The following is a 26,305-nucleotide window of genomic DNA, read 5'->3' as shown; positions in this document are numbered from 1 at the left end:
ATAGAAATTTATTTTGCAAATAAACATTTTCAACTTAAGATTTATGGTGAATTTATTATAGAATTAACGTTATTCTAAATATTAATTCGACATAAGAATTTATTTTAAAAATATTATAAAAATATTGTGTAAAAGTATCTTAATTTCTAACCTAAAACAAATTTAAAACTTTTTTTCTTTTTATTCCCTTCATTCAGCATCACGTCTGGTCTCATCAAGACATCAACTTCACCCATTTTTATTTTTATTTCCCCAAGGCTTCCATTTCCCAAAGTTTACTCTGCACCACACCTTTTAAAACAATCTCTACAATAAGTCAGCCATTTTTACTTTTAGTCTTCTTCCTATATTTATCTTCTTTCATCTAAGTTTCCTTTGTTTTTTCTGTCACTCCAACTTTTCACACTTTTTTTTTTTTTTTTAACCTATCTTAAGTTTTCTTAAACCAATTCAATTTCTATATTTATTTGAACTATTTTAGTTAAATTTTCCATTTTTACTAATTTATTATATTTATTTATATTTTAAATAATTATTAAATTAATTATGAAATGATTGTGACTACTCAACTTTTAGTTGTATTTTATACATTTTTCTATGACTATCCAACTTTTGTTTTGTATTTTATACATTTTTTTTTTTTTTTTTTTTTTGCTTTTGGCAGTGGGTAGTCTATCCTTGTCCTAGTGCCCAGGCTATTGGGTAGGCCTACATGGCTCAAGACCCTTCCTTATACACCTTTTGTATTTGTTTTATTTAAATATAATATTCTACCTTGTTTCGGTCAAAAAAAAAAAAAAAGACCGGCTTATAAATCGAGCCTTAGAGACTTGATTTCCAAGTAGACGTCACGTGGATAAAACGCCACATCAGACGTGATCAGACCATGAAAACCGAGTTTTTACGACTCGATTTATAGCCCTCCACAACTCGCCCATGGGGGAGAGGTGATGGTGAGTCCATGTGGGGACACCCCTCCACCAATCACAACTCGCCATATGAGCAAGTTGTGGCATTTATTGTGCTACAATATGTGACACTAGACTTATTCGTTGCTTAAAGTCAATAGTGGCAGCTAACATGATTGCTCCTAGCTGCTGGGTCAAAGTATGTTGTTGATTGATAGATGAGATTTCTACCAAACATTAATTGTCCAATTGACGCAATATATAGAAGTCATACTAGCTGATAGAAATACTAGCTGACTGAAATAGAGAAGGAAGCGGACTTACAAGATTCCCTTGTCTATGCACCAAGAAACATTTTTTAATCATACTTGAAAAAAACATGGATGACCAGGATTGCATTTTTTCCAATCACAGTTCCTTCTTGACTAGACACACTATCTTCTTTGTGAGTCAATTGTTCAGTTATCCCATAACTATAATAACACAGATACTGTTGTTAAACTTGGGCAAAGAAGAAGACATATATCTCTGAGTCAAGTGACTCTTAATCAAGCCAAAACCCCTCTCTTCAGAAAAATGGGCCTTTTTCAACTTTTCCCAATGGCTACAATCCTTGTATCACTTCATTTCCTGATAATTTTCTATATTTCCAATATTCCCCTGGTCTTTGCTCAAAATGAAAACCAATTCATCTACAATGGCTTCCTTCAAGCCAAGCTGCATCTTGATGGATCTGCTAAAATTACCAGCAATGGCCTACTGCTGCTAACCAATACCGTAAACATTTCATCCCCGCAAGTTGGTCACGCTTTCTTCCAATTTCCTTTAAAATTCAACACAACTTCCTCAGGTTTAAGTCCATCTCTCTCATTTTCTACAAACTTTGTATTTGCCATTGTTCCACAAGTGCCAAATGTTGGAGGTTACGGCATGGCCTTCACCATCAGTCTATCAAGTAACTTCACCAACGCTGTAGGAAATCAGTATCTAGGACTCTTCAATTCTTCAAATGAAGGCCTTGCTTCAAACCACATTTTGGCCATCGAGCTTGACCCTACTCTGAATCCAGAATTTGGAGATATTGATAAAAATCATGTGGGAATCGATGTAAATAGCCTGAACTCAACTGATTCAGCTTCTGCAATGTATTTTTCCAATAAAGAAGGGAAGAATATAAGCTTGGAGCTCACAAGTGGGAATCCAATGCATCTTTGGATAGACTATGATGAGGCAGAAAAGTTACTGAATGTAACACTAGCCCCGAATGGAATCCCAAAACCAAACCAGCCTCTCATGTCAAAGTCCATTGATCTGTCTCAGTATCTCTTGGAATCTATGCATGTTGGTTTCTCTGCAGCAACTGGTACACTTATTCCAAGTAACCACTACGTTCTAGGATGGAGCTTTAATAAAAGTGGACAAGCACAAAGCCTTGATGTTTCGAAGCTTCCTTCATTTCCTCGACAAAGGAGAGCAAAAGAGATACCAAGACTAATGATCATGGTTTTTCTCATAGCAGTGATGCTTGTGCTGATAACAATCACTGGAGCTGCTTACATTATAAGAAGGAAGAAATATGAAGAAATACGTGAAGATTGGGAAAGGGAGTATGGTCCTCACCGATTCATATATAAGAATCTCTACAAAGCAACAAAGGGTTTCTCAGACAACGAGCTTCTTGGAGCAGGAGGTTTTGGAAAGGTTTATAGGGGAATACTTCCTTCTTCCAATGTGCAAATTGCAGTCAAGAGAGTCTCCCATAATTCCAAACAAGGGATGAAGGAATTTGTAGCTGAGATTATTAGCATAGGAAGACTGAGGCACAGGAACTTGGTCCAGCTCCTGGGATATTGCCGGCGAAGAGGAGAACTCCTCTTGGTCTATGATTATATGTCCAACGGAAGCCTTGACAAGTTCTTATATAGCAATGAAAAACCAAACCTTAACTGGTTTCAACGATTTCGAATCATCACAGGTGTAGCATCTGGCCTTCTTTACCTCCATGAAGAATGGGAACAAGTTGTTCTACACAGGGATGTAAAAGCAAGCAATGTTCTATTAGATGCTGAATTGAATGGAAGGCTAGGTGATTTTGGCCTTGCCAAATTATATGACCACGGTACAAATCCCCAAACCACCCATGTGGTTGGAACTGTAGGTTATTTGGCTCCAGAGATTATTAGAACAAGAAGGGCAACCACTTGCACTGATGTGTTTTCTTTTGGGGCTTTCATGCTTGAGGTGGCATGTGGAAGGCGGCCTATAGGGCTACAAGGACTGACCGAAGACATAATTTTGGTTGACTGGGTGTTCGAGTGCTGGAGAAGAGGAGCTATCCTTGATGCTAGTGATCCTAGATTGGAAGGTAATTATGTGGGGGAGGAAATGGAATTGGTTTTGAAATTAGGCCTGCTTTGCTCACACTCAGTGCCAGCAACTAGGCCTAGCATGAGGCAAGTGATGCAGTTTTTGGATGGCAATGCCAATCTACCAGAATTACCAGATGGAAGTACTTTTTTTGGTACATTTAAAGGTAATGAAGAGCATGATTTCTTATTGTTGTTTCCTTCATCATCTGGCAAGGGTTCTGCTGCTTCCTTGTCTACCATTGATTCAATCCACATAAATAATTGCTGAATAAGTTTTTTTCATGCTATGGGTCATATAGACCATGGATTAATGGTTGGGACCAAATCAACTGGTGGCAAATAGAAAGCCTACTGATTGCTTGGGGGTGGAGAGAAGAGAAAAGAGTAAATTTTGAAGAATGTGATGTGTACAATTTGTTTGGCTTAATATAGAAACTGCATTTAGTTAGTAGTCTACTTATCCTCTAACCAGTACTAAAATAAGATAGATTCCGATGTAACAAGTTCTATAGATCAATATTTAAGTAGGGAATTGCAGAAACTGTATTATGTGTCTCATTAAATTTCAGCTTACTATCCCATCAAAAAAAAAAAAAAAAATTTCAGCTTACTAAAAGCCCATAGCCAGTGATTGCTATCCTTTAAGAAGGCATCATCCATGAATATAAAAATCATCTATTTTTAAATTAGCTAGTCACTAACCTACACAAATGTGCAGAAATTTTTTGCATGAATGTATGATACATATACACTTGATGAAACAATTTCTCAATTGTTGAAGTCAAAATAATCACTCTCTCAGGGAATCAAAAGGTAAGAAAGGGAAATTTTCTATTCCTAAATAACATTTATTAATAAAATGTATTGCATCATCACAAATACACTATAATTATTCTCCAATCCATATATGAGCATACATTTGATAGGAAGTAGGGAAATGAGGGGAAAAATGGCTATTTAGCCTTAATTTTGGAATGTAGCCAAACAATACCCTTTCAAACTTCGTAGCAAAATACCCTTATTTTGGAGTTCAATATTGCTGATGTCAAGTTTTGCCTGGACATTAGCAATGTCAAGTTATATGCATATTTTGCCACTTAGATTTTTTTTTGAAATTTTGTGTAGAGTTCCACTTAAAATATGCATAGAACTTGACATTGCTAAAGTCGAGTTCTAGGCAGAACTCAACATTAGCAATATCGAGTTCTAAAACAGGGTTATTTTACTACATAGTTTGAAAAAGAGGCTATTTGGCAACATAGTTCAAACATTAAGGCTAAATAGCCATTTTCCCCTGAATGAGGGATGATACTCCACTCCTTGTAATTTGGACAATACTCCACTCTTTAATATGTCTTGTCACATGTAATGGTTAGCCACACATACACAAGAGTTTTATTTTTTGATCTTTTTCCAAGCAACCAAACAACAATGATCAAATAAAAGAAGCATGAGAGAAACCAAAAAAACAAAAGTAGAATTAAACACCAACATAAGCAAAAGAATAAATAACCAAAATACAGTCATGGAGAACATGTCATTGATATATCACATATAACTTGTCTCATACACCAAAAACATTAGACCATTGCATAGTTGACTATAGTTATAACAATAAAGCATGACTACATACATTTACAAACAGTTTACTCAATGGGAATTGTTAAGCCATGCCATCTAGGTAACACTTCCATTTAAGTTCTCATCTCCAACCACCTTTAAAATTCAGTGGTTACCTTTGCTTCTTGCCCAACACAATTGCATGGATTTTATTTTATTTTTCTTGTAGGCATATGTTAAACTTTTTTATTAACTTACCAGCACCACCATGGAGTGTCTATAAAACTACTTTGTAGCAGAGCTTCTCTAGGTCTCCAAAACCTTTTACATGTTGCTTACCATCTCCAAACTTCTGGATATGTTTCTAATTGGCTTTTTTTTTTTTTTTGCCAAGTTTTTGTTGAAGACCCTGATCATCAAGAGAAAAATACAATATAAACAAAAAATAAAAGAGAGAGAGAGAGAGAGAGAGAGAGAGAGATTTGACTGGAGAGGAGAAAAGCTCCCATCTTCCTTCTCAATACAATACAACACCACATTACTTGACAAGCAAAATTTAGCAATGGTGGAGAGAAATATGCATCATAGAGCCTCCAGATTTGTTGATTTTCCTTGAACAAAAATAAAGTGAAAATATTCAATATGACATGTTAATGCATACACGTTAAAATTTTTTAAAAAATGACATTTTAATCAAAACAGAAAGTTCTGCATGTAAACTGGAAGCAAATTAATATTCATAGTTTTACTTTTCTAAACAAATCCCAAATTGTGAGCTTCTTGAATAGATAAGAAAGCCATGTACAATTACAGGCAAGCTCTATGAAAAAGAAGTAAGCATGATTATACTAGTACATATAGAAATTGTTTTTGTGCGAAAACTAAATTAAGAATTAGTAAACTAAAAAGGTTACTGTGTCAAATTTTATATCAAGTCCAAATAAATAAACTAAAAATTTAAGGGAAGAATAAATCATACAATTGATCGTCCTTCAATGTTTGTAATCTTAAATATCTGTACAGGCCTTCATCAATTATCGACCTACTAAATATCAAGAAGAAAGTAATATAACTTAATATAGACTTGTAGATATGTGAATGCAGAAGCAACGTTTATTTCATGTCGGCTGGGCAGAGCAACATGCTTTCATCCCCTTGAGAACATTTTTAACACACAATACAAGCATCACTCTACTAAAAATTTAATGAATCTCATGATAGTCTTGAATGTCATAACACTAAGAAAGATAACAAGTACCTAACAATACCTGACGGAACTCTTAGTTGCATCCAAATCAAAGTTTTCCTGTGAAACCATCAAGCATATCAATTTGCTCAACAATCGGCTCTACTTGTACAGTTGTACATTAGTCCGCAAATAACAACCATTCAACAGAATCCGAAGAAAAAAGAAATCAAATCTAGTCTGAATGCTGAAATTTAATTAAACCATAATTATCAATCTAATCACCGTCAATTTTGATTTCAAAATTTTTGGTTTTTGTTTTTTCCTCCCCCCTTAAAATTCAACAAGAACAAACCTTATACACTAAGATAGCTAAGTTAATTGAAATTCAAATACTTGCAATCTCAAGATAATAAACAGTGAACAGTAATAAATGTACCAATAATGATCTGAACACTCTCCTCATAGTGCATTCTAAAGAAAGATTATTAATAGGATCAACATTTCCATTAACTATTAAGGTTCTTATGATTAAGGCCATGGATTCAGATTGCAACTTGTTTCATAAGACAATAACAAAGGAAACAGCATTAGAAATCCTACAAACCCCTCATAAAAAGCCAATTCAAAAGTTCTCAAGTTTTCAACATCTATATTCTCAGAGATTCAAAAAAAAAACAAAAAAGCCAATACCCTAAAAAAACCCCATCTAGCTTTCTAAGTAACCCTTTTACAAACAGAAGGTGCAGATCATGAACCCAATATCCATACAAAGTCAGAAACAAATACCCAAAACAAGAACTCAATAATCCATAACAAATAGACAAACCCACACCTCAAAACAACCCATTTATCCTCTAAGAAACCTTTCAACAAACAGCTTGTCTACATATATTCAATAATCCTAAGCATATAATTAAAGTCACAAAAAAAATAAAGAAAAACCCAAATTCTTGACAAACCCAAATCTACCTTTTGAGAACAGACTGAGTATCAACGGTCTTAGCAGGAGGGTTTGGGTGATTCGGCGCCACGGCCACAGCCACAGCCACATCATTGTACCCAGTAATGGTTGCCATAGGTATAAGAAGACCGTTCTTTCTTGTTATTTCTCAAAAAGCAGATAGACAGAGAAGAGAGGAAAAAGAAAAAGAAAGGGAAAAGGAGCCGTAGGCTGTTTTGGGCTTTTTCGAATTTAGAAGAAAGGGTCCTTAGGGTCCTAAATAAAAAAATAATTAATGGGCCGGATATTTCCATAAAAAAAAAAAAAAAAAAAAAAAAAAAACTAATCCTATAAATATATTAAAAAACTAATGGGCCGAATAGCATAACCCGACCCAACCTTCTTCTATTCTAAATAACTAATGGGCCTTGGATTTTTAAAAAACTTCTTAAAAAATAATAATAAAGGATCAACCTTTCCATGAATTCTTAAGAACCTTCAAGTTTATGAATTGAAGACCAACTAAAGCATAGTGCTCCCACAATTAAATTAACCAAAAAAAAAAAACCACAATTTCTAATCACTCCTCATAATTGATTAGCTTTGCAGTGACTAAAATTAAGAAATCAATAAAAACTCACAGCTTCTAATCACGATCATTTTCATTCATGAGTTCTTCTTCTAAGGCTTAACTTGAAAATTGAAGGTCGAAAGCTGTGAAAACTCTAATTGAAAAGTGGTCTGTTGCACACTACACTATTGAGATAAGAAGAGAATAAAGGGGGAAAGGAATTAATTAAATTGGGAGGATGAAAATGGGGGAAGCGCTAAACGTTCACGTGAGAATGGTTGAATTAAATTAGCGGGATTTAATTCCAAGGGAGTTGGCAATTGAAAGGAATAAATGTTCTGAAAGGAATAATACCTTTACCCTTATGAAACAAAGGAATAAATGTGTTCTCTATTGACCTAAATTGTTCAAATTAATGAACCAATAATGATAAAATTAAATAAAATTTTCAAAAAATAACTAAAAAACGTACCCAAAAATGTAAATATTTGTGGCGGGCAAAAATAAGACAGGCTAATTTTTACTTCATACAATTAATTTATAGAGATGGAATGCCAATCAACCTTTGTTACCCTTGTTTAAATTAGTTAAACTTGAAATGAAAGGATAAGTACTAGGAATGAGTATGAGACAAAGAAATTGATTAACAATAGTCTCAGTTTGCTTAAATTATGTTCCTCAAGATTGATTCGAGGTACAGATTTACACTTGTTCTTGTATTAAAATGGTGTTACTTTCTTTTTCTCTTTCTTTAGATGTTTCATCCCCTCTTCACAGAGGCCTCTCTGGCTTATATAGTCACCCACGTTGTATCTTGGCCTTCCATTTGGAGGGCTATGATTCATTTCCCTTGATACTTGTCCCATCAAGGTCTTACTAGAAGGTTTCTACACTGGGTCATGAGCTGTGATGACATTGTTTAGGGGTCATTTCCACATTAATGTGGCCAGTTAAGTGCGTTCAGAGCATTGAATGTTGAGGTAATGGATACTTTATTTGTATTCTCCTCTTTCTTGGTCTGAGACCAACTTTCCCTCTCTTCCTCGGTTTGTGTTCGATGGTTTTCAGTATTGGACTTCGGTCCTTTGAAGGATGCGTCAGTATCCTTGGGGTCCTCGGGCATTCTAGTTTCCTTAGGCTTGTGGTTGTGTTATCGTATTTGCCCCGAGGATTCTTTGATAGTGTTTTTCGAGATGTGTTATTCTGGCATTGATCTCTTCTTGTTCACTCCTGTCCTCGACTTCTCATCCTCCCATAATATTGTTGCTGATCGTATGATTATGAAATTTAAACTTTTTATTCCATTAATTATAAATACATTATATTATACTAAAAATAATGCAAACTTGAAACACTTTCAAATTGCATATTTGTTATAGATAACCTATTTATTCATTTGTTACAAAATATTTTCATTTTCTTGCACATCGCACAAGTCCATGAATAGTATGTATAATTTTAGTAGTCTTCTATATCTTATTTTAGTGTTACCTTGAGATTTTGAAGGCACAAATGGTTTTTTTTTTTTTTTTTGGAGCATCAAATCCTTAATATCCAAAACCTTCATTTTCTTTTACTCAACGTATGGAGAAACATTCAGTAGAACTGTAGAAGTACAAGACCACTGCTTGTAAAATCTAAACTAAATTGAGCTGTAAATTTTCAACTGAATTGCCAGTCTTGAAACGTTATTGACTTATTTCTAAAAAAGATTCACTTTAAAAGCAATGTAATCTATTTTCAAAAGCCACTGTCCAAATAAATTTCTTGTGAAGTATATGTTTTGACTGCTTCTAATAGATCAAATTGAAATAAGAGTTTGATCTGAACCATTGAAGTAACATATAGTTGCTCACAGGTGCCTATAGCATGAAAAAGCAACCTTCCCAAGATCTTGTACGCACAAGTATCTTTCACATGGAAAATTTTAATTTCTAGAATTTTCTTTTGTTCATTTTAAGCGATGCCAAGGTCCCATACACTTTTCTAAAATGGTGTGCTAAGGAATAGTAGAGATATCATTCCGTCCTTTGTGTGTATGAATTCAAGAAGGGATTAAAACAACCATTTTTCCTGCTCGGCTGTTCATACTGACCATGTGTGGATTAAGAGAAATATATATAGGTAGCATAAGACAAAAACTTTGCGGACAAAAACATTGGATTTTGAATTTTGACAAAATCATCATTAGATTGCATTTTCTTCTTATATTCTCTATGCTTGTAAAATTTTCAAAAAATCAAAGATCAATAACTATATATGTCATCAATCAAATGTTTAAATTTCAAGTTTTTATAGTCTAAAATTATGCATACAAAATAATTTTATGAATCGAATAGTAAATAACATTCGATAAATACGAAATTTGACATGCATGTTAAGGACATAAAGAACATACAATTTAACGGTTGCATTTTCAAAATATGTAATCATATCAATTTTTCTAGTATGAGTTGTAGTCATTAGCTACAACCAAGTTTGTAGCTAAACTTTGTTAAAAAAAAAAATTATTTCTTCTATTACTTTTTTATGTTTGTGTTCATTGTTTATGAAAAACTGCACTTTCTATCTTTCTAGTTTTGAATGAAATGTTATTCATAAAAAAAAGTTTGAGAGATAATACCTTAGGAGATTCTATTTGAGGTCTTTATATAACATATATGGATACCATTCAACCCAAAAGTTTAAGTTTATGAGTTTGGGCAAATTATATCTATGATATACCTAATAACGAAAGCCTTACAATTAATTTTTTAGGCCTCCTATTTTGCCATCTCATCCACCACATCATATACTCTTTTTTTCCTTTATATTTTCTCTCTATTTTTTATTTGAATAAATTAAATATAGATAATATAAATTGTTCAGTTCACCACCTCAAATTCATTTTTTTCAAACTCAATTAATTTGTGAAAGTCACCATGGCATAGAAAGTGGGTTGATTAAGTAGTATTTAATTTTTTTTTTTCTCCAATGAAAGTCATCATGGCATAAAATGACAATCGATCTCGATGTGTTTAGTCTGTTCATGGAAGACATCATTGTGAGCAATATAAATGACACTCTGGTTGTCACAATAAAGAGGAGTAGCAAAGGATGTGGATATACCTAAGTCTTTGAGAAGCTATCATAGCCAAAGGAGCTCAGATCTAGTATCAGTAAGGGCACAATATTTTGCTTCAGTACTGGAGCGGTCCACATGAGTTTCTTTCTTACTTCGCCAAGAAATCAGAGAATAACCAAGAAGAAAGCAATAACCACTGGTGGACCTGCGATCAATGGGATCTCCTGCCTAATCAGCATCAGAATATGCACAAAGAACAAGAAGAGACTCAGCTGAGTAGAAAAGACCATGGAAGAGAGTGCCTTTTAGGTATCGAAGAATGCACAGATAGCAGCATAGTGAGTCGATTGTGGAGCAGACAGATACTGGCTCACCTGGTGAACGGCATAGGAAATGTTTGGACGAGTGACAGTAAGATAAACTAGGCTACTAACCAAGCGTCTGTAAAGAGAGGGATTAGACAATGGTTTCCCTCCTGAGGGAGTTAGATGCGCATTAAACTCAACTGAAGTGTCAACAGTCTTGCTATCAGTAAGTTCAACTTGAGACAAGAGTTCAGAGGCATACTTGGCTTGAGTAATATAAAGTCTGTCTGTAGAATGAGTGATTTCAAGACACAAGAAGTAGCTGAGATGTCTAAGATCTTTCATCTCAAACTGCTGACTAAGAAAATCCTTGAGTTCTTAAATACCACTAAGGTTATTACTAATCATGATCATATCATTCACATACAAGAGAAGTAAAATAGTGCATTTGTCAGTGCGTCGAAGAAATAAGGCAGAATCATAATGACTGGCCATGTAACCCAAGTGAGAGATGGTAAAGTTGAATTTGGCAAATCAAGCTCGTTGAGTTTGTTTAAGGCCATAAATTGCACGTCGAAGATGACAAACCTTGTTTGATTCAACAGAGAGACCAGAAGAAGGTTGCATATAAACTTCTTCACTTAAATCACCATTAAGGTATGCATTTTTGACATTCATTTGAAAAATGTCTCATTTACTGGCAATAGCAACAACTAAGAAGGCACGAATAGATGAGATACGAGCAATTGGAGTAAATGTCTCTTCATAATCAATCCCATACTCCTGTGTAAAACCTTTTGCAACAAGACGAGCTTTGTTGTACTCAATCGACCCATCAGAGCGAGTCTTAATCTTGTAGATCCACTTACAACCAACCACAGATTTCCCAAGGGGGAGAGTCACCAAATTCCAAGTATGGTTTTTAGATAATGCATCAAGTTCCTTTTTCATTGCAATCTACCATAAAGGGTTAGTGGAAGCCTCACGATAGGTGTGAGGCCCGTGCAGTGTAGTAAGGGCAGTGTAACAATTATAGTCAAGTAAATGTGCAAGAATGGATCTTATCCGAGTTGAGTGACAAGTTGGAATGTCTTGTGAAAGATCTTCAGGTTGAGCAGGAGCAGGGGACCTAAGCTCAGGGTTGGGTAGCTCGTCTTCGACCTGTTCATTTTCCACCTGTTCATTAAAAGGTGAACTAGAAAAGGGATTAAGGATATCTGATGGTTGGACAGAGAAGTCTACAGGAGAATCAAAAGTAGCTACAGGAGGATTAGGAGTAGCTACAAAAGGAATATGTGTCTCATTTGGAAAAAAATCTAAGACAGAAGAGGAAGATAGGGAGGCACGGAAGTGAGAGAGCTCGACAAATGAGCGATGTTCCCAAAAGACAAAATTGTAGGAGATACGAAAACGATGAGAGATAGGATCATAACACCGATACCCCTTTTGAGTTTCGCCATAGCCAAGAAAACAACAAAGCCTTGACCGAGACTCAAGTTTGTTATGCTTATGTGGCTGAAGAAGAACAAAACAAGTAGAACCGAAGGAGGTGATAGTTTGGAGGTGACCCAAAAAGGCGCTCATATGGAGTTTGATTTTGGATAACAGGACTTGGAATGCGATTAATAGCATATATAGTATGAAAAGTAGCATCACCCCAAAAAGGAGTAGGAATTTTGGCAGAGAGAGGAAGAGCATGAACAGTGTCAAGAATATGACGAAATTTTCATTTGGCTCTACTATTTTGCTAAGAGGTACCTAGACAAGTTAGTTAATGAACAGTGCCATAGGAATGCAAAATAGCTTGGAAAGCATATGGAGTGTACTCAAGAGCATTATCAGATCAAAAATTTTTGATACGTTTGGATAATTGAGTTTCAACCATTTTTGCAAAATTAGAATATACTTGCAATAATTCAGAACGATGTGTCATATGAAAAATCCAACTATAGCGAGAGTAATCATCAACAAAGACAACAAAATATCGAGATCCACCAATACTAGAGACAAAGGAAGGACCCCAAACATCAAAATGAATAAGGTCAAAGATATCAATAGATATTGATTCACTAGTATTGAAAGGCAAAGCTGGTTGTTTTCCTAACTGACATGAAACACAATCAAAATTTTCTGTAGGCACTGAACCTAACAAATCTCTAGAAGCCAATTGTTGTACCTGAGAGGAAGATGTGTAACCAAGTCGAGCATGCCAAAGTGCAAAGGAAGGAATAGAAGAAACTGCAGCAGCTGCAGCAATAGAAATAGGAGCAACAAGTGGAAGACGAAGGTTGTCCTTGGGAAACATATGCCCAACTCTGGGACTGATCCCAAGGTCCTGTCCCGTCCTTGGATCCTGCACAATACACCTAGAATAGTCAAAGATAATACGATAACCCAACTCAGCTAATTGTCCCACAGAAAATAAATTGTAAGAAAGGTTAGGAACATTAAAGACCCCAAGAACCGAGAGGTTGGAGGTCGAAACGAAACCTATATTATAACCAGATATTGTGGAACCATTTGCTATGTGAATATTAAGAGAGTGTGGTGCAGGTTTAAGTTCAAAAAATAAGAACGAGTGAAGTGTCATGTGATTGCAACAAACAGAATCCATAAGCCAAGAGAAATGAGACATACTAGATAAAGCTGAGAGAGAAGAGGAATAAGATGCATTACCAACCATACAAATGACATTAGCGATGATGTTTTTAAGGTCATTTGTGGACATGGTGAAAGTGCGTCCTGAAGACTTAGACTGTGTAGAGTCGGGAGCAATTGGTTGGACACGCTCTGTGTTAGTAACAATAGCAGCAAAAATTAAAACTGTTGATTTGTTGTGATGATAGCAAGTCCTAATATTGTGGCCAAAATATTTGCAAAATTTGTAAAAGCGTTTGTTGAATTATCAGCGACAATTATTGCAACAAGAAGAAGACATGTCCTTATTCTTCATTTAGAAGCAAAATATGTAAAAATGGACCACAAAAATGAAATCTACGGGAAAAACTAGGTTTGGAGCACCTGGACTGCAAAATGTCAACGGTCAAAGTCAAAGTCAATGGTCAACTACTGTGGCAGTCAACGATCACGTAGGTAGGATGACATCAGCAAATTGCTAGGGCTAACGTGTCAAGTGATGGCATCTCGGATGACGCTTGCAGGATTCCCAATGGTGCATGGGTTAGACGCGCCCATCTTCAAGTGGGGCATAAGGGCGCGTGGAGTGTCCGTTGATGCCGATTCCTTGCCAATGTGATAGATCGGAGGAGGATGATTCGGATGGTTGCGGCGGCGTCAATATTGGAGCAACACTAAAGGCGCGTGAGGCGCGTGGATAGTCTTTGCTGAAACTTTGACCGGCGCGTGGAGGCGCATGGTCGGTCAAATGGGGATGATTCCGGCAGCGTTGAGTGGATCTATTTAGGATCTATAGAATGGTATCTCTGGTGTCATAATCGAAGGTCACAATTGACAGACCCGAGAAGGTAGTGGTCTTTTGGCAACAGAGAGAGTGCTTCTGGCGGTAGAGATTCAGCCTTGGGAACCTCTGACGGTAGTGGAGCTGTCGGGAGAAGACGCAGAAAGTTTACTGACCGGAGAAGTTGAGGCAGCGGAGAATACCAACAAAGACAAGACTGCAAGACAAAAGAAAAGGTTAGAGCAGTGGCTCTAATACCATGTCAAATATTAGCTATGATATATTCCATGTTGAATATGCTTGAATATATGCGGAAGAAAGAAGCATAAAATAGGAACACAAGAACACAAGGCTTCCATGGTTTAGCCTTACAGCCTATGTCCACGGAGGAACCCCTTAAAGGCTACATCTTTATTATAAAAGAGTGTAATATAAAACCTGTATTATAATGAATCATAACATGAGTATATATAGTAGACTAAATCCTAAACTAATAGACTTCTAATATAAGTAGGAGACTTGACTTGCACACAAAGTAGAATTAGGCTTGGGCCTATGCTAATGGGCTAATACATCTTTAACACCCCCTTTCAAACTCAAGATGGAAGCTTGATGAAATCTTGAGATTTGATAAGAGTGAGAAAATCCCTTGAATGAATTTTGGCTTTGTGATAGTGGTTTAAGGAAGACAATGGTCTTGTAGTGTTGATGTGACTTCTAACGATGGAATGACTATACCGGAGAGTTTTGATGGCAGCAGTGGGAAGCTAAAGAAGATAAACGCAATGAAGAAACACCGAGGAAGACAAAGATTGTTCTTAAACACATTGTAAGGACAAAAAACCATGGCCACAGGAAGATGGTTCTGATACCATGTTAGAAATATTGAATGCAATAGTATTGTATTTCATTGTTAAAGAATGTACATGAGAGCTTTTATATAGGAGGCATATGTGTGCAGTACAAGTAAGAGTGTAATACAAGCATGTGCTCTGTACAAATAATTTAGGTGGGCCTAAAGCCTACAACAGTATACACGTTAACACTTATATTTTGTTATCGCTGTGGTATACTAGGTCATCAGGATCATGAATGTAAAAAAATTACTAAAGGTTGTTTATCTCTAGATGACAATGGATTTCAATTTGGTCCCTGGCTTCGTGCTTTAGCTCCAAAGATTAATCATAAGAAGAATGATTTTCAACAATCTAGATTGAGAGATGATGATGTTAATGATTTCATCGCCACTAGAGAGGACGAATTTGAACCAATTTTCCCCCCACCCTGCTGCTAATTGAGAAACACTATGGTGGCTGGAAAAAATTGATGAGCTGGCAGGTTTACAGCAACTAGATGGCCCCACCTAAAATTCCACTGAGTGAGATAATTCCAAATCCAACAAATCAAAAGAAAGCTCTACTATTGAGCCTGCAACCCTTCTTGTTCCTGCTAAATTCAAAACACCTATACTCCTTCCGTCAAAATTCAAAATACCTGATAACTCTATCCCCACTCCAAATTTAACTCCTAAAGCACCAGAACATCCCCACATAGATTCTCCCAGTGATCCTTTGGCGGATAAGCATAATCTAATTCTAATTGACGATTTTTCAAATAGGACGGACTCAGCCACAAAGGAAAGTGTTGACAGATATGGATAACAACAATTCAAATGAGGATAATTCAAATATGGATATGGAGATGGATCGTATGTCCAATTATACTGAGAATTGGCTGGACCGGACAAAAAGAACCTGCACTGAGATCATGGAAACATATTCTTTAGAGTTCCAGTTTTCAAACTTCTGTCAAGAATTTGCCTATGCTTCAACACGCGAGTAAGCAACCTTCATCAGCCTTGTCTTCTTTGAACTCTTCAATTCACCAAAAAAAAAAAAAAAAAAATGCTATTTGTTCAGACAGTTTGAATGTTTCTCAAACATTTGTTGGGGGTAATCTTCCACCCCCTCTCTAACATGAAGATTTTAAGCCTTAATTGTCGAGGGCTTGGGATCCCAAAGGTATGTAGTAGAACTATAGAAAAACTCCACTATTTGGCGAGAGAAAAATGTCCCAAAATTCTTTTTTTGTTTGAAACTTGTCTGGATATGGATGATTTTTTTGCAGATTAAAGAAAAAATTGGAGTTAATAGCTGGTTTTGCAATATCCAAAATTGGATCTAGTGGTAGCTTGGCCCTCCTTTGGGCGGATAGTGTGGATTTGGATATCCTAATTTTTTCCTCACATCACATTGATGCTATAATAAATCAAGAGGGCGTTGTTTGATGCTTTATTGGTTTTTATGGACATCCTGAAACATCAAGAAGAGGAGAATCTTGGGATTTATGCGTCAACTCCATGCATCTATCTCTTTCCTTTACTTTTATTAGGTGATTAATGAAATTTTGCATTCTGATGAGTATTGGGGTAATGGATCCCGGCCTTGTAATCAAATTGTTAAGTTCACAAAGGCTATGGATGATTGTTTATGGCTAGATGACTTGGCATTTAGTGGAGATTCGTTTTGCTTTTTTGTCTAAGTATTAGTTTTTGCAAGGTGTCATTAGGTATAGTTTTGTTTTTGTTTTTGTTTTTTGTTTTTTTTTTTTGTTTTTAATTTCTTTTCACCGTATACCTTTACAATGTAATTGTGCTATCTCAGCTTTGGCTAGTGTCGTAAAGGAGGAAGAAGAGACCATTGTTTAGTTAGAAGAATGCCCATCTTTTCTCTTCTTCATTGTACAACATGATTTTTCATAAATAAAGTCTACTATTGTTTTTGCTAAAAAAAATAAAAAATAAAAAATTCAAATAAATTATTTCTAATGACACAGACAAAAGATTAAAAAAAGACAATACCCACTTAATGTAAGAATAGGGTCTGCTTAAAGCCTAGGCTTAAAGGCCCCCAATGAGTCCATTAAAAAAAAGGCCCCAATATTAATGAAATAACTAATTGTTTTATTTTATTTTTAAAAAACTTAAATAGTTTTTTTTTAGAAGAAAAAAGAACATAAATAGTTTGTATGCCCTTTCTTCCACATCTAAGAAAGGCCCTAAAATATTGGGCCATAAAAGTATAACCCAATTGAACTCTAATTTAAAAAAAAAAAAAAAAAAAAAAAAAAATTTGTTAGTGGATCTAATCATCATTGACTATTAATTTTCATTAAAAGCTTGAGAATTTAATTTTTGTAAACTAATCTCTCACATGGTAGATTGTTAACATTAGCCACTTAATCTCCTACTATATGACTACACACTAGACTCTCTCTCTCTCTCTCTCTCTCTCTCTCTCTCAATATGTAAATATATTCAAATGCATGTATTATTTACAAAATTTTATTAATAATATTGTTACCGTTGTTTGTTTAAAGAGAATTTTAAAATTAGAAATGATAAAATTTTATTTGTGATTGATTATGTTACAAAAAGATTAAGACTAGATATTACTAATTAAAAAAGAGATGTAAAAAACTTAAATTTTAATTTCAAGAAGTAAGAAAAATAATTTTTTTACATCTAGTTAATTAATGATATAAAAGGGTAATAATATTATTTAATTAAAATTTAGACATAAAAAAAGATCTCACTTAATTTATCGCCTTTGGCATCAAACTCCATTGAATCGATCCTAACACAATATAAACTCCAAAAATGGTTTTTTCTCTTTAAAATCTGCTTACTTATTGGCAAGGGGTTTAAACCCTTTGAACCTTGATACTATTACAGTGGATTGGGTGTGGAAAGCTGAAACTTATCCTAAGATTCAATTTTTTCTATGGCTTTGTCTTCACAATAGCGTGCCCACCGGGGAAGTTTTGGGTTCAAGGGGTTTAAGTCTTGATCCCATATGTAACTTATGTCATCAAAGCATGGAAACAATTGATCATCTCTTAAGGGGCTGTCGGTTTGCTCGAGACTTTTGGCAGCAAATTCAGTTCCCGATTTGCATGAGGGAAACTTTCAATTTACTAGTTGGTAAATGGCTTGAAGTCAACTGTAAGGCAGATATCAAATACTATAGAATGGGCATTCCTTGGAAGATTTTGTTTCCCATGGGAGTGTGGCAGTTATGGTTACATTGAAACAACTTTATTTTCAAAACTGGCAAAGTGAACCGGTCATGTTTCAGGAGGAGTATTAAGGATAGTGCTGAGTTCTTCTCTGTTGGGTTGAATGCTAAGTTGCCTAAAGCCAAAACTGTTGTTGCAGTGGGTTGGGAGAAATCTCCATTGGGTTGGGTGAAGCTCAACTCAGATGGTTTTGCTCTAGGCAACCTTGGACGTGTAGGTGGGGGCGGTGTGATTAGGGACCATGATGGGAAATGGTTGAAAGGCTATGCTCGGCCACTTGGTAGCACCAGCAATTGTATGGCTGAACTGTGGGCTCTTAAGGATGGTCTTTTATTAGCTAAGGAAATGGGGCTGAATAACCTCATCATTGAGTTGGATGCTTTAAGTGTTGTTTTACTCTTGAACAATAATACCACCAACTTGATTTTGGAACCATTACTAAATGATTACAGGAACCTGGTGCGGGAGATACCCAACATGCAGATAATGCACATCTTTAGGGAGGCCAATCAATGTGCTGATGCAATGGCCAAACTAGGTGCAAGCAGCTTAACTTCTTTTGTTGTATTTTTGCATCCACCGCCTGTGGTTGAAAGAATTCTAGCTAATGATAAAGCTAGATTGTGTTGTAACAGACTTGTTAATGCCTAGTTTAATGCTATTTCCTTATTGACCAAAAAAAAAAAAAAATTACATATAAAAGACCAAGGGTCAACCTTAGGCTTAGGTCATGCCTAGGGGCCCTCATCAAATAAAGGCCCCAAAATTATAAAATAAACAATTCACCAACTTTAATATTAGTTTTTTTTTTTTTTTTTTGAGAGAGTTTTAACTTATAAGGTCCACTCCTGATGATAACTCTTTATTATCAGATTAAAACATTAATCGGTTTCTGTTGTAGGCAGAGATTAAACCCCATATCTTTTATTCAACTATAAGAAATTTTACCAATTTTCAAATAATTGGAATCCACACTATGGTAGTTTGTTGAGTTAGCATGCAATCTGTTTGTTTGTTTGTTTTTGTTTTTTTTTTTTGTTTTTGTTTTTTTTTTTTTGGGTGGAACAGTGTTACATTACAGAGGGAATTGACCTGGGTTTATATTGGTAGTTTGGTACACAATTTTTTGGGCCTTCTAATGTGTGGACTGAGAGCCTACAATTCAACCTAATGAAACCAATTATTGCCCCTGCAATTTGGGTCTTTTTCTACGGAGGTCCACTAAAAAAAACTAGGAGATTTTGATGGTCAAACATGTAATATAATAATTATTGATGATTGGAAAGGACTATGTATATTTATATTCCAAATACATGTTATAGAACTTATTGAAAATATTTGTTATAATTATTTCTTTAGAAAATTATTTTACAAATTAAAATTGTTAAAATCCTACGTAAAATCAAATTTATCACAAAAATATCAAGTGAATTAGTCATATTATTAATTGAAAATGAGATTAAACGTTCAAAAGTGTTTTTGTACACGTTTTTGAACTTTCAATTGGTATCAGAGCGGGTACACATCTGTTTGGTTTTATTACCATTGTGTGATCCTTGACTCCCTTTCTTTTTGAGATGGATAGGTCTCAATCCCTTAATGCACCTCCATATTTTGATGGAAGTAATTATGCGTTTTGGAAGGTTCGTATGAGAGCTTTTCTATGCTCTATTGATGAATCCGTGTGGGATGCTGTTGAGATTGGTTGGACCAAACCTGAGGCAGCTAAATCCACATGGGATAAGGCAGCACTTGCTGCATTTAATGCTAACAGTAAAGCACTAAATGCTATTTTCTGTGGTGTGTCTCCAGATGAATTTCACAGGATTTCTCACATTACCATTGCCAAAGATGCATGGGAGATTCTGGAAACAACTTATGAAGGCACGAAGAAAGTAAAAGATACCAAGTTACAAATGCTGACCACTCGGTTTGAGGAGCTCAAGATGAGTGAGGATGAGTCTTTCGACTCGTTCTATGGGAAGTTAAATGAAGTGGTTGTCAGTAAGTTTAACTTGGGGGAGAAGATGGAGGACTCTAAGATTGTAAGGAAGATCCTTCGATCATTGCCGGAAAGCTTCCGTGCTAAAGTGACAGCCATTGAAGAGAGCAAGGATCTTGACGACATCAAGGTACAGGAGCTGGTTGGATCTCTACAGACCTATGAGATGTCGCTGCCAAATCAACGGAAGGGTAAATCCCTTGCTCTAAAGACTGTTAATGAGAAGGTGGAAGATCAAGGCTCATCAGGAGAAGATATGGTGGACAAGGATGTAGCCTATCTTGTTAAAAATTTCAAGAAGTTTTTGAAATTCAAAAACAATGGAAAATTTGATGATAAGAGAAAATTCCAAAATTCTGGAAGGGAGAAGAGGGATTTCAACAGGAAAGATGGAAAAGAATCCCATTCCACACAAGGTGTCACTTGTTTTGAATGCAACGGGCATGGACACTTCAAGAAGGAATGTCCTAATTACTTGAAATCGAAAGGCAAGGTGTATGCCACAACCTTGAGTGATTCAGACTCGTCCAACTCAGAATCTGAAGAGAGCTGTGATGGAGAAGGGAACTACTCAGCTTTCATGACGATTGCTCATGTTGAGTCTTCGGATGAATTGAATTTGCTTGTTCAAGACCTTGGAGAACATAGTGAGGATGACTCACTAGGAATTGTTGAAGAATCAGAAGCTGAAGAAGAAGAAAGCACAGCTACTCTTCAAGAAAATTACAACTCACTTTTGGAGAAATCTGGTGAATACACAAGGGTGGCCAAGGCTGCTGTGAGAAAGATGAAGAAGGCTGAGAAGGACTACAAAAGTCTCCTAATCCGGTATAGGGAGGCCAAATGCGAGATTGAAACTTTGAATGGTGAGCTCTCCGAAGCTTACACTAAAGTGAGATTTCTTGAAAGTGAGGTTGTTCAAGCAAATGCAAAAATAGAGAGGGTCACCACCAAGAAGCTTGACGATGTTATATCTTCTCAAAAGAGCTTCTCAGACAAATCCGAACTGGGATATAGCGGAGGAAGTAGTTCAACTGGAAATGTCACCAAAGAAGTGAAGTTTGTCAAAGCCAAAGATCCAGTTGCAGCTGACCCTATTGGTGTGAAGCTCGAGGTGGAGGAGAAGAAGAATGTGGTGGACCAACGGATGCTGAATCATCGTAATCAGTATGTGGGCAGGTCTGAATCTCGTGCCAAGTCACGTCCTCGACCACAAAGAGGACCTAGAGGAATGTATGTGTGCCATTATTGTGGACTTCAAGGGCACACTCGACCAAATTGCCAAAAGCTGAGAGCAAAGAGCAGTGCAACTCCTCAAAGGTCAGGAGGACCCAGAATTGATAGGAGAACTTGGGCAGGGGATCAACATAGAGAGCAAAATGGAGATCCCGGAATGATGAACGTGATGAAGATGATTGGTGCATTTACCAACTGCTTGGAAAGCTTCTCACGAAGGTTTGAAAGCCCTAACTCCCGTACCCAATCCTTTAAGGAAATCACCCCAAACGCAAGTGACGTGTGGGTGAAAAGGGGTACTCATGCATAAGCATTACAACATGTCCATGCATTAATACTTCCTATGCTTTGTGACTATGTTTGTTTGGTATGCTTGTTGTTTTTGATTTTGGTTGTTTGTTTGTGAATATTTCTTAATTGTGTTTTATCAATCTTTTTGTTTCTTGAGTCAAAAATCCAAAAATTACATAAAAATTTGAAAATCAAAAAAACTTGATTGACTTTGTTGAGTTTTTGTCTTAAAACTCGTTTTGCCTTGTACCTTTGTGCTAATGGCTTTGTGCATTTTCGAGCATTGCTTGTTTTCATGCACTCATATCACTATGGGAAAAATCTTGAAATCTATGTGATTGTTGTAAATAGATCTTCAAACTTGTCATGAATGATTAGTGAATGGTTATGTTGATCTTGAAACATGCATAGACTTGTGTCTATATCTCTTCCCACTTTTTATTTTTTTTTGCTAAAAAGAGCTCACAAAATGTAAATCTCCAAATGAAAAGAGATATTGAGCTGCAAAAGCCTGTCGCACATTCTAGTATTTGACTAGGAAAAAGGGTAAGCGACCTTATATTAAAAGTGAAATTTCTTTCAAAAAGGCCAAAGGCCTGTTCTTCAAAGAAAAATGTTGTCTATACCTCTCACAATGAGAGATGATTGCCTCAAAAGATCAAATGTTATGGCTGAAAGTGGAGCAAAATGAAAAGCTCCAAGTTATGTTATCAAGTTATGTGGGAGGTCATATATTCATATTTCTATAATTGAGATTGGTCACATGATCTAGTGCTAATTGTGTATGCCTTGGTTGAATTGATCATTGAAGCTTCACATTAGACAAAGGACTATCTCATTGTTGATATCCACACACAACACACAAGTTTTTGTTCGATAAATGCCATATTCATTTGTGTGATTGTACTTGATAAAATGTGTTTTCACATGCTCAATCTTTGTTAATTCAAGCACAAAAAGATTTTTGAGTGTTTTAGGTGTTTTTGGAAAGTGTTTTGTTGGAAAAATCTGAAAATTTCAAAAATACAGTTTTGCCCTGTTTTGGCGGCTCAGTCGCGGGTATGTCAAGTCGCGAGCCTCAGTCGCATCTTCGCTGGTCAGTTTTGGCGACTTGTTCGCGAGTGGAAGGTCCAGTCGCGAGATTCACTCAGAGATTTTCGCGGCTCATCTCGCGACTCACTCGCGGGTAGACCTTCCAGTCGCGAAAAACACTTAGAAAAATTTTTCAAAATTTTGTTCTTAAGTGCTTTGGCGGCTTGATCTGGCGACTGTGTGGCGACTTAATCCAGTCGCGAAAATCGCGTGTTTTGCAGAAACAGGAGCAGTTTTTAAACTTTTTCAGTTTTTCCCTCGAATTTTTGTGACTGTTCATCTTCTCTCTAAACACTCTCCCTCCCAAACACTCCGTGCTCCCTTTTCCAATCTCTTGTGTTGCACTCTTTTAGCTCAAAATCGTCAAGTTACAGGTATGGGTTTTCTGTTTTACCCTCTTTTCTACTTGATTTTGTGCTTTTACCCTTGATTTTTCGCATTTGATTGTGTTTTTGAAATGGGTTTGAGTTTCGGTCTCTGCTTCTTGTTCTTGCTTAGCTTGTGGATGCTATTGCTATAGTTTGTGTTAAATGATTGTCATATGCTTATTACTCTTCATCTTGTGCTTAGCTAAGTGTTTATTTTATTTTAATCTGATCTTTGAGCTGTTGAGTGATTTCTATTGGTTCTGTTTGAGGTTGTGAGTTTTACTGTGCTAGATCTGCATGTTTTAGTGTGTTAATCTGTGGGAAGCTTCTGTTTGGATCATTATATTGTTTGAGTGTCATATTTTCCATTATCTGTCTCAATGTCATTTATCTGCCTTCAGGATAGTTTCACCATGTTGTTCATGTGTTTCCTATCCTAGGCTTGGTTTATCCATATGTTTGAACTAAATAGCTTGCTGTTTAAGTGTTTGAAGTTCACTTGTTTGGTTGATATCTCTCTCTGTTTACTACATGGTTCTGACTGGTTCTGCACATATATTGCTATATGTTGTTGTGGCCTTTTCTGATTGTTCACAGATGGCACCTTCACCTCAGAAGAAGAAATCTACTGCGAAGAAGGCTGACAAAAGACTTAAGATGGATTCTAGATTGTTTAGGTCAGTCCACCACTTTGAGAGATACAAGGATAACTTCTTGAATGCAGGAATCATTCAAGAGAGATTTGTGGATTTGGAGGATTTAAGGCAAACTTTTATTCCCAGTTGTTTTGAAGGAAGGGGATGGGAAAAGCTTTTGGGTGGTTTCCCTGTTGTGTGTGAACCCTTAATTAGGGAATTCTACTCAAATGCTGTGATAAAGGACAATGAATTGAGTTGCTGGGTGAGGGGTAAAGAGTTTGTCTTAGATGCTCATGTCATAGATGATGCATTAGGGCTTGAAGGATTAGATGATGAAGAATTTATCAATTACAAGGATAGGAGTGTGTCTATTGAAACAATTCAACAAAGGATAGGTGGGCAGAGAGAAGGGAAATGTTTGAATACCACTGCCTTTCCAGTGGACATGAGGTGCCTTACCATAATCATGATGTTTAACCTCTATCCCATTAGGAAATTGACTACAATCAACTGTGCTAGAGCAGTCTTTCTGATGGATCTCAAGGAAAAGAACTTCATAGACATAAGTTCCCACATTTATGACACCATTGTGGATGAGACCAGAACAACCTCTAGGCCTAAATTGATCTTTCCAAGTTTGCTTATGAGGATTTTTAGGAGTAAAGGAGTTCCAATCCCTCAAGACATCAGTCCAATGTCTACACCCTCTGCAATCAACAAGCTTACCTGCAAAAGGATAAGTGTTAGGCTTCCAGGAGAAGAAGATGAAGGTGATGAAGGAGAGGCTGCTCCAATGGAGACTGAAGCAGAAGCAGCTGGACTTGCATCAACTTCAACACCTAGGAGAAGTGGCAAAAGACACAGAGCTTCAACCTCTGCAGACACACCTCCAGATGCTTTCCAGATCATTCTGGAAAGGCTTGATGGGATCAGGGCAGTCCAGACTGAGCATTCTGACAGGATGAGAGCCATGCAAGACCAGATTGATGTCTTGGCTGCTACACTTGACAGCTTCACAACTCAGCATGACAAGTGACCCTTTGGCCATTCCATGTCAAAACCCTAAAACAGACTCTAGACTTAACATGTGAGTTGAGAACAGTTGATCAAAACTCACTCACACCTAACTCTAGAAGCTGTGAAGCACTTGAATCATATGAACATAAACTCCTGAAACACAACAATACACCATGATCATTGTAAGCAGAAAATTATAAATGCATATGAAACAGGCAACATGAGATCAAGCAAAAATGGAGTTAATAAACAAACCATGGCTTGATCAACCAAGTGAACACCACAAGGTAGTGATCACAGTGCTCATTCACAGTTGGAATGAACACAAGGACATACAAGTTAACAAGCACAAGGCAAGACACTTGTATGCTCAACACTCAACCAATGCATAGCACACAAGGCATATGCATCCAGGAACAATCCTACAAGGGCACAAGAGTGACAGTACATTCAAAATATATTTAAAGAATAAACCAAGAGTATATGAAAAGAGTTAGAAACAGTTATACACCAAAACACAGTGTATTAAAACCATAAAAACCATAAAAACACTAATTACTCCCCCTCAACAAATTACTCCCCCTTAAGAGCTGCTTTTCTGCTTCTCAATTATCAATGAACTTCTCCCCCTTTTTGACATGGAATGGCCAAAGGGTCACTTGTCATGCTGAGTTGTGAAGCTGTCAAGTGTAGCAGCCAAGACATCAATCTGGTCTTGCATGGCTCTCATCCTGTCAGAATGCTCAGTCTGGACTGTCCTGATCCCATCAAGCCTTTCCAGAATGATCTGGAAAGCATCTGGAGGTGTGTCTGCAGAGGTTGAAGCTCTGTGTCTTTTGCCACTTCTCCTAGGTGTTGAAGTTGATGCAAGTCCAGCTGCTTCTGCTTCAGTCTCCATTGGAGCAGCCTCTCCTTCATCACCTTCATCTTCTTCTCCTGGAAGCCTAACACTTATCCTTTTGCAGGTAAGCTTGTTGATTGCAGAGGGTGTAGACATTGGACTGATGTCTTGAGGGATTGGAACTCCTTTACTCCTAAAAATCCTCATAAGCAAACTTGGAAAGATCAATTTAGGCCTAGAGGTTGTTCTGGTCTCATCCACAATGGTGTCATAAATGTGGGAACTTATGTCTATGAAGTTCTTTTCCTTGAGATCCATCAGAAAGACTGCTCTAGCACAGTTGATTGTAGTCAATTTCCTAATGGGATAGAGGTTAAACATCATGATTATGGTAAGGCACCTCATGTCCACTGGAAAGG

The 26,305-nt window shown here is 36.4% G+C and overlaps 1 protein-coding gene and 1 long non-coding RNA gene across 4 annotated transcripts in view; one reads left to right on the top strand and one right to left on the bottom strand.

Annotated features, from left to right (window-relative positions):
* LOC126728952 (L-type lectin-domain containing receptor kinase SIT2-like) overlaps nucleotides 1-26,305 on the top strand; it is a 111,965-nt gene that overhangs the window by 56,705 nt on the left and 28,955 nt on the right. The window contains exon 2 of one of the 3 annotated variants that reach the window (XM_050434726.1): nucleotides 3,274-3,728. The exons of the other annotated variants lie outside the window; for them this stretch is intronic. Coding sequence (XP_050290683.1) covers nucleotides 3,274-3,545 — 272 coding nt within the window. The 3' untranslated portion in view covers nucleotides 3,546-3,728. Of the gene's footprint in view, nucleotides 1-3,273; nucleotides 3,729-26,305 lie in introns of those variants that run through there. 3 annotated transcript variants of the gene reach the window in all.
* The window catches only part of LOC126729095 (uncharacterized), an 82,237-nt gene that overhangs the window by 32,862 nt on the left and 23,070 nt on the right, over nucleotides 1-26,305 (bottom strand). The window lies entirely within an intron of this gene.

This window comes from Quercus robur, chromosome 1, assembly GCF_932294415.1.
Source record: "Quercus robur chromosome 1, dhQueRobu3.1, whole genome shotgun sequence".
Classification (NCBI taxonomy): domain Eukaryota; kingdom Viridiplantae; phylum Streptophyta; class Magnoliopsida; order Fagales; family Fagaceae; genus Quercus; species Quercus robur.
This window is presented reverse-complemented; position numbering and strand designations above follow the sequence as displayed.